The sequence below is a fragment of the Olea europaea genome, unplaced genomic scaffold (assembly GCF_002742605.1).
Source record: "Olea europaea var. sylvestris unplaced genomic scaffold, O_europaea_v1 scaffold2342, whole genome shotgun sequence".
In the NCBI taxonomy this organism is placed as follows: Eukaryota; Viridiplantae; Streptophyta; class Magnoliopsida; order Lamiales; family Oleaceae; genus Olea; species Olea europaea.
In genome coordinates, this window is record NW_019241536.1 from 6916 (window position 1) to 19166 (window position 12251).

At 33.0% G+C, this 12251-nt stretch overlaps 1 protein-coding gene across 1 annotated transcript; it reads right to left on the bottom strand.

Moving 5' to 3' along the window:
• Positions 1–9525: 9525 nt before the first annotated feature.
• Positions 9526–10910, bottom strand: LOC111381623. The gene is made up of 4 exons (XM_023005420.1): positions 10818–10910; positions 10771–10774; positions 10301–10317; positions 9526–10054 (listed from the first exon to the last, which is right to left on the bottom strand). Exons 1-4 carry the CDS (start codon positions 10908–10910, stop codon positions 9605–9607), a joined length of 564 nt encoding a protein of 187 aa, XP_022861188.1. The 3' UTR covers positions 9526–9604.
• Positions 10911–12251: the final 1341 nt, after the last annotated feature.

Below are 12251 nucleotides of genomic sequence, written 5' to 3' on the forward strand. Positions count from 1 at the left end.
ATTATAGAAGACTAATAATCGATCAACTCACAAAATCTCACAATACAATCTCCCTCACAATCTCAACTTTTTATTTGGTAAGTTCCTCCCAATCTAATTAGGACCCAACCTTGCCTAGCATTGTATTTTGCTAATAAGAAGAAATATTAAATTAGAGAAGCACATAAGCCGTAATAAACGATTAGGACCCAACTTTGCCTAGAAATATTAGATTAGAAGAACACAAGCCGTAATAAACAATTAGGACACAACTTTGCCCAGCATTGTATTTTGCTAATAAGAAGAAATATTAAAATAGAAAATTCCACAAGCCACAATAAACAATTAGGACCCAACTTACGCTAAAAGAGATGCTCTATGCCTCACGGGATCTAGTTTAGAGGCTAAGTTCATGATAATCATGACAACGTTGGCCAATTGCTCGAATAAGTATAAATTTAGATGTCAATTCTTAGATGTTCTACTAGATTTTCTTTGTTAAATAGATACCAACACTAAGATGCCGTACTAAATGCATAAAAAATGAAAACATTTAGTATCCCAATAAACCAAAATCCAACAATAACAATCTAACTATTTATCTAACAATTCAATAATATTATGACCAGTCGAAATTTGAATGCCTAATCTAATGAACCCTTAATTAGCCAATATTCAAAGATAAGTTTAAGCTAGCTACATAAGAACGAGAATTACAAAAAGAGAAAAAGTAAAAAGCCCAACATAATTGAGTGATATGTCATACAAAATGCACAACATATAATTTGATAAATGAAACAACCCAACATAATTGCTTAAGAATTTTTGTATAAAAGCCTCGTGTATATACCAGATGAACTTTTGCTCACTTTTCCAACCTTTAGCAAATTGAAAGGCAAGTAAAATAAATTAATAAATACATAAAAAAATGCATTAAAATTATTTTGCTCAATTAGATAATAGAAAAGATAGAAAGCACCGAGAAAGATTCAATTTTTGCCTATTATACAACCAAACCAATTACATTATTCGTATACAAAACCCTCCATAAATTTAGGCATTCATAGATCGTAGCAAAGTGCATGCCCGAAAATTGAAAAAAAAAATATATTTAAAATTGCATTGGAAAAGGCTTAATATCTTTTCGAAATACTTGCATCTTTTGACACAAATTCATTTGGACCATCATATCGCACCGTATCAAATTGGAACGTGATAAAGGATCTAGATCACCCTACACAAATATTCATTACTATTCATTTATAAACCTCTTTAAGAATTCAAGACTATTCCCATCTGCCCATATCATACTCCAGTTTGGTAACTTCCACATCATACAAGTAGCATTGCTAACTATAGATTTTCCTTCGTGTTCTTTCCAATCTCTAAGCATTTCACCACAGCATCCACGAAGTGTCAGTTTCTTCAATCATTGATGTTCTTTCCATTAACAACATTTTGCCACTCCACTGAAAATTTCTTTTGCTACCAGATCACACCATCTTGGTAGCTTATCCCTCAACTCTTGTTGAGTAGAACCCTTTTTTCCTCTAATTTTATGTTGAAATCTTTCCTTTAGCTATGGGAAGTACATCTAAAAAATGTTTTTATGGCTACATGATCTAACATGTGATTCCCTTTTAAGTTATTTAGGGAATAAAAAGGCTATTCATTATTTAATGACATACTCAGCTTATCAAAATGCCACACTAAAGAAGATGAAATTCTTGTGTCCAAATCAATGCTGTTAAAGCATGTTATAAGAACAACATCTTCTCTAGTACTATGCAAATATAATACCATCCATCAGCTATAGCAGACAGACAGAAAAAATTGATGCAAATTTTGCTCTTTTCATATATTTTCGTCTACTCTGTACTGAGCTAAAAATTAAAGGTGTATGGAACACAATTGTATAATAAATGTCTATAAATGGTTCTTGTGTGTCTAAAGTGTTCTTCACATTGATCGTAGCCTGCAAATTTAGTTGAACATATTGTGAAGCGGCCGTATTGCCATGAACGCATCCACCACCTGCATGAGATAAGGAATGTAAATACATTAATATAGCAAAAGAAAATTGCATCATAAAAATACACAAAGGCTCAGCTAGTTTGAGGAAAAACATCTACAATCTAAGTCCTATTCCCAATAAAGTTGAAATAGGCTACATGAAGCCTCTTACACCAGTTAGTTCCATTCATAGCTAGATATACTACACTCTCTTAGCAACTACCACCACAAACCATGTTAACTTTGGTCTGCCTCTCCCTCATCTAACATATTCAACCAAGATCACATCAGTCGGACTAGTTTCAAGAAAAACACAAAAGGAAAATACTTAGGCTGCACCTGTCATCATACAATTCACCTTTACTGAGAATCAAATCTACAGAGAGTTACTTTAATCTATGATTAGCAATCTATGAAGTGATATTCAGTAATCACAATTATATTTACAACTTCTCTTGATAAAAATTCTAGGAACAAACTCTAGTTCATGTACTAAAATCACTACCCTGATATCAAAGGGTAAGTATTAATTTGAAAATAGTCCTTTACTCCTTTTTAAAGAGATTATTGTGAGTGGAAATTTGTTAGATTTGAAAATTTGTTATCTAAATAAGTATTAGAGATCATGTTGTGATGAACAAATAAAATTAAAATGATCTCAGAACAGTATCAAACTTCCTATTACAAGGATGATGGAGCACTAAATACACGTTTCTCCACATGATAATAAACGAATTAAGAAAAAGGAAAAAAGGAAATTCACTTAAAACAAGTTTTTATTTTTATTTTTTTAAGCAATTATACAAACATTGGTATCTTTTGCTCTTTACCCATACCCAAACTTTTTTTAGTTCACTTCTATGGCTTTATCCCTATAACATAAAAGAGTGAGTTTGTTGCCCCTCGGAGCACTTCTCCACTAGCAAAGGAAGGGTTTTTTCAAGGCTGACAGTTCAGAGGTCGTGGGACTCTTGGAAGGCAAGGCATATATTGGAAGGCATGATTTCCATTTTCCACATGCAACCTTCTTCATTTTGAGCCTTTGCAACGTCATTTTTCAGTCTTTGCTCTCCATTTTCCAAGAAACTTTCCCTTTCCATTATTGAGTTCTTTCACACGTGAGATCTGATTTTCGATAGATATCTCCTTCTTTTTCAAGTCTTCACTCTCCCTTTTTCATCTTTCTATCTTCATTAATTTCCAGAAACAAAATATTAGTTTCAGTTTTCCAACCTTCAACCTCACAGGAAACTTGGCATGAAGCTTCAAAGAATGTTTCCTATTTGCTGTTGGCTGCCATAAAGAAATCGACACTGGTCGGGATATGGGGATGGAGGGTTCAGCTAGAAGAGGGGAACGGCCTCGGTTTCGAGTTCGGAGCAGAGATTGGCTATTGAAGTCTACTGCGTGTCTGGTGTGGGTGGTTAGATGCAGAGAATTTGGCTCCAGAGCAACGGCACAACTTCATCCACAATGGTGTTAACCTCCTCTTTACTAATCTTTGTATGAAATTAGAATAGAAGCATGTAACTATCCAGTTATGGCGTTTAACTTTTTCAGGCCAGAAGGTGTTTGAGTGGGATCAAACATTAGAATAGGTGAATATGTGCATAAACCTTCCACCAAATATTCCTAAGAAACTCTTTTGCCGTAAGATTGAGTCCAATCTTGTCAAATTTTTTAAATTTGTGACAAGTAATGAATATATATATATATATATTTATTTATTTATTTATTTATTTTATTTTATTTTTTTGTTTCCTTCATATTTGAATAATTGTTTCTTGAATTATTTTAGTTTTTGTATTTGGGGTTTTCTTAGAATTTTGAATTTTTGAAAGCACAGCTTGAATAATAAGATAACAAGAAGGGGTGCAAAACTTCTATTTATCTCTCTCTCGATCTTGAAAGAACCATAAAGGTTGTATAGTGTTTGTTATTAGTAATGGTATGTACGATGTTTGAAAGAGAATAAATTCTGATTCTTTGGTGATATTATGAATCTTGAGTGTGCTTATTGAGAATCAATTCTGATTCTGAATTGTGGTTCAATCTCAGTCTGATGTGTTTCACCGGGATATTTGAAATCAAGTACATGAAATGCTTATTCTTTTCCAGGCTATAGCTAAGAAATTGGCAGTGGCAAGATAGTGACAACCATTGGAGGCAGTGACTACGTAGCTGCTATTGAAAAGGCTGGTCTCACCGACAAGATGAGCCATATCTCAACTGGAGGTAGGGCGAGCTTTGACCTTCTTGAGGGAAGACCCTTACCTGGTGTTCTTGCCCTTAATGAGGCTTGAGTAGTGTTTTTCGTTGACATGACTGGCTTCCAACCAGACGAGCTGAATAAGCCAGACCTATGGAATGATCCTATACATTCAGGGAAGATAAGTCGTGAACATGGTTCACTTTTGGTAAAAATGAAAAAGGCTAATGCATTTGAGCAAGAACTACTTGAGCATATTGATATGATAACACTTGCTCGTGAAGTTAATGATGTAGAATTGGAATCAGTGGGTCCTCAATCATTTTTTTCGAGCATGTATCCTTCTTTTCTATTTTATAGAGTTTCATAATGTTTCTACTTTTGGCATGAAACTACTCATTTATATTATTTTCATCATTCTTTCCAAACTTCAACCAACTTAAATTACTCGCGCATTTTTAAAAATAATTGGATCATAAATCTTGATTTTCCTCTATCTAGGTCTCTTAGAAAACTTAGTTGGATCATTGTGATGTATTTTATCCTAAGTTACTATTGGATTAAATGAATTTAATTTGTTAGGGTGAAAATGTGATTTGTACGTGTGTATAGTTAATGTAATGGAATTTAAATAACAATAGATTAATTCATATAATAATTTAGGTACAAGAAAATATAAATACAAAAGTTGGTTTTTGGAGAGTCGGATGGAATGCTTTCCTTTAATGTTATGTGTAATCTAGAAGTAATCTGTATTCAAAATTCATTTTGGCGGTGTTTTAATTTTACGGATGATGTAAATATTGAAAAGATGATTCTTTCCTCATGAGTTGCATGTGAGATTAACTTATTATTCTTCTAATTAATAGGAATCTCAAAAGGCTCTACTTACAATGAGAAAAAAACATCAACGGAAAGGAGAGTTTGAAGCTTTGTTAGCTAGGGAGTGTGATACTTCTAACTTCATAGAGGTAAGCTATATTAATGGCCACCTATTAGGTGCATTTAAATATTAATAAGTATTTGCTTCTGAATTTTGTCCTTGTAAAAATGTGTAATTGTTTCATTATTTCTTGGTGGACTCAATAATTTTGTTTTATTGGTATTATTATCTAGATATAATTGCACTTATTGAATCAATTTGGCGAAAATCAATCTTTTTCTACTAATTATAGATTCAAGCCGGAGCTTGTGGTACTGATAGCGTGGACTGGGATTCAATGGTAATGTAAATGTACAAGAAGTAGGCTGAACGTCGAGGCTTAGGAATTACCATTGTGGATGAAATGACTGGCAAGATAGCAAGAATAGGGATTCATGTTCTTACCACCTTTTATGTTTATAATGCTTAATATTTTATGATGTTTAATGGATTCTATGTGTTCAATATTATCTCTTGGACAACAGAATAAGGGTTCATGTTCTTACCACCTTTTATGTTTATAATGTTTAATATTTTCTGATGTTTAATGAATTCTATGTGTTCAATATTATCTCTTGGACAACACTTGATTGTCGTTTCTACTCCCTTTGTATGATAAATTTTTTTAATAAAAGGTAGTGTCAATACCGAACCAATACTTTATGCCTCTCTACCAAACCTTTTTAGACGACGTCATATGTTAGCAAGTTGAAACATAAGGCAAATTGTTTTTTGGAATAATATCTTACATGATTTTATTATCAATTGCTATTTGTTTCCTTGCACATATAATGCGTGCTCTTGTCTTGAAATATGAACACCAAAATCCTCTATTGTATTTAAACAATAACTTCCATTCCTTCATTATAATACAACGCCTCAATTTTTATTTACTATAATTTCTACATTTGTTTTGTTGAGAATTTTCTTTAATTGCTTTAGTTTCTTTGTACTGTGCTGCCATTAAAATGGGTGCAATTCATTCTGGTGGTTGCATTCTAATGTTTAGCCCATTGTTCTTTAATCCTCTGATCTGGGTAATATGTTTAACTATCATGCTGTATTTGTAGGGGGTTTGGATCTTTTATTTACATTTTTGGGTTTTGTGTAAAATGGTTATAGAAAATGGGGAGAAAAATGAATTGCCAAGCTTCAGATAGTTCAGCTGTGAGGAGCTGAAATCTGCTACAAATGACTTTTCTTCTGAGACCATTATTTCAGAGCATGGGTAGAAGGCTTCCAAAGTAGTGTACAAAGGATTTCTTGAAAATCGTCAATGGATTGCTATCAAGCACTTCAATAAGTCTAATTGACATGATTTTTACCTATTCTTTGTTAGTATTTAGTGTTTACTATTTTCTTATCAATCAGAAGATCGTCATTAATTTCGTGTTATTGTTTTTTGGTCGGTTATTATAGGATGAAGCCAAGGCAGTGGGGAACCTGAGAAGTGAGCAATTGTTAATTTGATAAGTTGTTGCTATGAGGAAGGGGTAAGACTACTTTTAGCGGAATTTATGCCTAATGAAATTCTGGCAAAACATTTATTTCATTTAGAGTTTTGTATATATGCATATTACCATTACAGAATTACTGCAATTTACATTACATCTCGGTCGTGGATATTTTCCAAATAAATAGAACACTGAATATGTGTGGAGCCTAATCATATTGTATAGGTAGTGGAAATTTATGTCTTAGTTTATTTTCTGATTGCATTCTTTTTCAGAAAGCTTAGTCCCTAAAATAAAATAATGGTAAATTTGATCATGTATACATATGCAGTCAATTCTCATATGCACATTGATTTTGAGATCTAATTTGCTTTAGTGAACTGTTCTTGGATATATCCCATGCTTTCTAGGCCAAATTGGTTTTGTATGGATAGTGTTCTAATATATTTTAGTGGTTATATTGGTATAGAGAAGCAACCCATGAAATGAGAACTGAGGTTGTGGGTGGCTCTGTATTTGGCACAACCTCTAGAGTACTGCAGCAGTCGTGGACAGACATTGTACCACGATCTTAATGCTTACAGAGTCTTGTTTGATAAGGTAAAATTTGCAATATGTAAGTTAAGATTTTCCTTCCAAAACTGAATGTTTTGTGGTCTTCTATTCATTCACTAGCCATACAGGATGGGAATCCTCTGCTCTCCTGCTTTGGCCAGATGAAGAATAGTCGAGATGGCTAAAGTTACAGTACAAACTTAGCTTTCACTCCTCCAGAGTTCTTGAGAACTGGTATATAATTGTGATTTCTCTATGAAGTGGTAATATTGCCCTATGAATCTCTCAGTACATGTGAAGTTGGATACCAAGGTTACGAAGATGCTCGACAAATTACACTTGTAATTTGCATGCACATCTGGACAATTAGTGTTCTTCTTGAACTACTGTATTAAGTTATGGAATAAACTACTTTGTACAAATAAGAAATGATATTATATATGCAGCTACGTAAGTTTAACTTTTGGTAATTTATCTTCGATGTTTGGCACGAAGAATGACTTAAGAAAGTGTAGTTTACAGCTTTATAACAATGCTACTAGATCTTCTAAGTGGCAAGCATATAGCCCCAAGCCATGTGAGTTCATAATTCATTGAAAAGTCCTCTGATAATCAAATGTTCGGGTCATCTTATGCTTGCACCCGTTGAATTCGCAAGAGGATTTGAAAGTTTATGATACTTTCATACCCGACAAGTTGAACTATTCTTCTCCACTTGCGTTATTAATTTTCTCTCTTGTATATGTTGTAGTGGCAAGCTTTAGCTTATGCAGCAAAAGCTAGGATATGTTTTGCTGCAACTGACAGTTCTAGAAACATACATTTTGAAAGATGTGATTGGGAACGAAATGCCAGAAATAGATCTTCTTTTGGAAGAAGCTGCTGAATTTGTGGATGAATCTCAGTGTAAGAACCCAACTTACCATAGGTAATTGTTAACCCTGGACATACGAGCACTGTACCACCTATGTATCTATTAATATTATTAACGAGGCAAAATAAAGAATAAATTTTGGAGGCTTGATACATTTGGTTACATAAAGAATATTACTTTCATTGTCATTAATTAAGATACAGAATAACATATCAAGGAATGCTAAGACTTCATTAAAGAAGGTAAGTTTTCTTCATGCATTCAGTTTTTCTTTCATTTCTAATATTCATGATGTGTAGTGTATTATGTACGTTTGTCTTGTTTTTATCTATAATTGCAATTGTCTAGGCCCCTGAAATGCTCCAATTCATTGCTTTATCAAAAAGGATAGTACTACGTGTACGTCGACTTATCGCTCTTACTTTGAACTAATCGGTAAACATAGTTGCATTTATGATATTTTAGGTTTCTGACATATTTGCTAGAAATCTCATTTTCATGAAGTCAAATTCATAGATATGCTGTCTACGTTTGCAAGAATTTTACAGATCTTTTATTCTTTTTTAACTGATGTTTAATTTTACCTTTTTCTCTAGGTTGCTTATTTCCCTATTATAATAAATCTCCAGTTGAAGATTTTTTTGGCTCTTTTTCCTGTTTTTCATTTCTAAATATCGAAGGAGCATCTACAACATCTGTGACCTTCTATTCAAGTTTGGAGAACAAGAAGTAGTTGAGCAGTTTAAACAGTATGGTGAGTTAAAGCAATTTGATGTTTTATTTATTTTCCCTGTGGATATGGCAGAACAAGAAAACAAATAAGAAGTTTTAAATTTGATTATGAAATGAATGAAAAATTCATTATAATTTCCTTTCCAATCCTTGGTGCATTCAGGTGCTTGAAGTTTGATGTAACTACTTAACATAAATAATTTTTTTATGTTTATGTTATTACGTAGCCAAATACATTATAGCACATGCCTTGCACGTGCGTTTCACTAGTATAGATAAAATTATTACCAATAAGATCTTGAGTTAGGGACATGGATTTTTATTTATTTTTAATTCATATCAATTTAGAGCTACCTCTTCTGAAGTACATTGAAACCAAATTTTAGCATCCAACTTGGTTATAAGCAATGTGAATTGAAACTTTTACTCTTTTTAAATCAGAAGACCATAAAACAAAGGGAAAATTGCACTCAATGTACCAAATCTTTCGTTTTTTAGCATACTTTGTCCAAACTTTTAATTTGTGTCACCCACGATATCAAACCTTTCAAAAACTTGTAGTGAAGTCCAATGGATGGAAACTGTTAATTTGGTCGTTAGTTGACCAAAGATTTAACAATGACCATTATTTTGACTAATTTAAAAAGGATAAAATGGTAACTTTACACTTTTCAACAAAAAAATAATTATAATATATTAATAATTAAATCAAAACACAAAAACACTATTTATCTTCTTCTCCATCCACCCCCCACCCACTCCACAAAACCAAATCCCACCAAAACCGACCATCCACCCACGCAGCTCTATGGAACTTCAAAGGCCTCAATTGCAGATTCCCTGTCTGATCTACAAGACAGTTAACTTCAACTTTTCTTTTGGTTCCCTTCCTTTTTGCCCTTCTTTAACTTAACTCCCTTCATAGAAAGTGCATTTGAGACACTTCTTCCTTCTAGCCTCTTTGTTAACTTTACGACACTTGCCATACCTTTCCTAGCAGCTGCACGTTGCTCTGGCCTGCGACTCATCATTTTTCGGTCAAGTGGGCAATAGGCATAAGGTTCAAGCTTGTCCTTCCTGTTCACATCACCACGTGCCTTCTTGCTTGCATACTCACTACCTGTATACGCCCACCCAGACTCTGCTGTCTTCTGGAGCTTTTGTGTTTTTCGTGAATTTGCAGACAAGTTGCTTCTTACTTCGTCTGCCTCGGTGTCATAAGGTGCCTCTTGCTTGTGGATGGTCAATTTTGGTGGGATTTTGTTTTGTGGAGTGGGTGGGTATGGGGTGAATGGAGAAGAAGGTGAATAGTATTTTTGTGTTTTGATTTAATTATTAATATATTGTAATTTTTTTTTTTGTTGAAAAATGTAAAGTTACCATTTTATCCTTTTAAAATTAGTCAAAATAATGGTCAATGTTAAATATTCGGTCAACTAATGGTCAAATTAACAGTTTCCATCCATTTGGACTTCCACGTAAGTTTTTGAAAGGTTTGGTATCGTGGTTGACCCAAACTAAAGGTTTGGACAAAGTCTGCTAATAAACGAAAAGTTTGGTACCTCGGTTGCAATTTTCCCTAAAATAAACAAAGGTATAAATTTAAAGTTAAAACAAAAAGAAAAACGTCCAAAGTTATGTAAAAAGAACTTAGTCCTTTTGGTGCTGACTACCCAAACAACTAAAACTAATCCAATAGATAACCAACTAATAGCTCTGCTAATAATTTCACTCTAATTATTGGAGTTCACTCTTTTGTAAGTTGGATGAATTATTTAGTTGATAGAGAATTTATTTTTTCCTAGGCCACCAAAAAAAAATAAATAAATAAAAATGCACCCAACCAATATATACTTAACCAGATAGAGCCAGATTATTTTTTTGTGGTTTCTTTAGCCAAACATCACAAGATTATGAGAATTCCTATATCTGTTTGATCCCTGTAATTATGATTTTGAGGTTCCACAACTACTGACACTAAAAAATCACAATAGGATTATCCGCAATAAGCTTTTAGAAAAATCAGTCTAACCTAACTACAATGGCAACAATTAATAATAATAGGAACTAATCAGTTACCTTGTCTGTAACGGCAGCTCTAGCCCTACAATGTCTTCCAACCATTTCTGTTAGAACTTCGATAAGCCGCTTCTTCACTTCACCCGTTAACATACGACCTGCCCCATATTCTTGATAAATGATAACATGAGCATTATTTGAAAAATAGAAGTACGTTGTTGTTTGCAACACATCAAGATTAAATGAAAATTATTGATTATATCGCCAAAAAAGAAAAAGTTACAGAGTCTACCACATTACTGTCTTACCTTTTTGATGTGTTCAAGTTCAGCATCATCTTCCAGGAAAAAACCAAGATATTTAACGGGTATGTCTACCTAATAAAGTCCAAGAAGAGATAGAGATCAGTACTCCTCCATCACAATCACAAATAATAAGTAAGCAAAAAGGATAATAAACCGTGACAAACAGTGACTTTCCTGCACACAAAGCATAAATTCATGCTAATGAACAGAAGGTGGGAAACTAGTCAAGATTTGCACACAGGTTACTTCAATTTCCATTTAGAATATGAGCTGGGATAAAAATTGTAGTACCTCAAGGTTTGCTCCATACTTCCTGTGATTCTCTATAGAATCTTGGCCACCAAAGAATCCGTATTTGCTTATCTATATACAACATTTGTTAGCAAAAGTAGATGAAGAAAGAAAGTAAGGAAAGTAATCATTTACGAGGTTTCCATCAACATGACCATTTAGGTTGGAACTCCAATAGAACTTTATTTAGGTAAATGAGTATAATACACATTAAAATTTAATCATTATATAAAAATAGAAAGATAGAAATGATGGGCAAATTTTTAATAACTAATATCTAAAACAAATCATTATGCATATAATTCTTTCAATCTTAAAATTTATCTCTTAAAAACAATTTATTAACATGTTCCAGTTTATGGTGCACTTTTAAGGTATGAATTCAGTTAATAAACACCAATTGTTGAGAATGAAAACAACATAACTTCTAAGAAACAACCCAATGAATATTTCAACACAGATTCCGACTTTGTAGGAATTTCTTGCACAACCATGAAAACAAGTTAAAGAACAAACTAAACGCCCTGACCTTAAAACAGATGAATCACGGTCAAGTCTTAATATATTTTTCTTTTCACTAAAACCACATCAGATAGCAGAAAACAAAAGTAGGAAGACTAAAGCATGTGAACATTCAATTTCTTGGAAATGTTTCCTCCCAAATCACAGATTATCATTTAGAGCCACGAGTTGTGCAGGATATTTATGCATCACGTTTGCCCTTCTAGCAGGATAACAAGTCAAAATTCTGAAAGCAATTTACCTACTTTTTTTTTTTCCTGTGTGTCTCTTAAAAGAATTCAAAACAGGGTCGTATTAACCTTTTATAATTTGAAGGCAGGAATTGAAAAAGAATGCTATTTTTATTTTTACAAAGGAATCTGATTTTAGCATATAA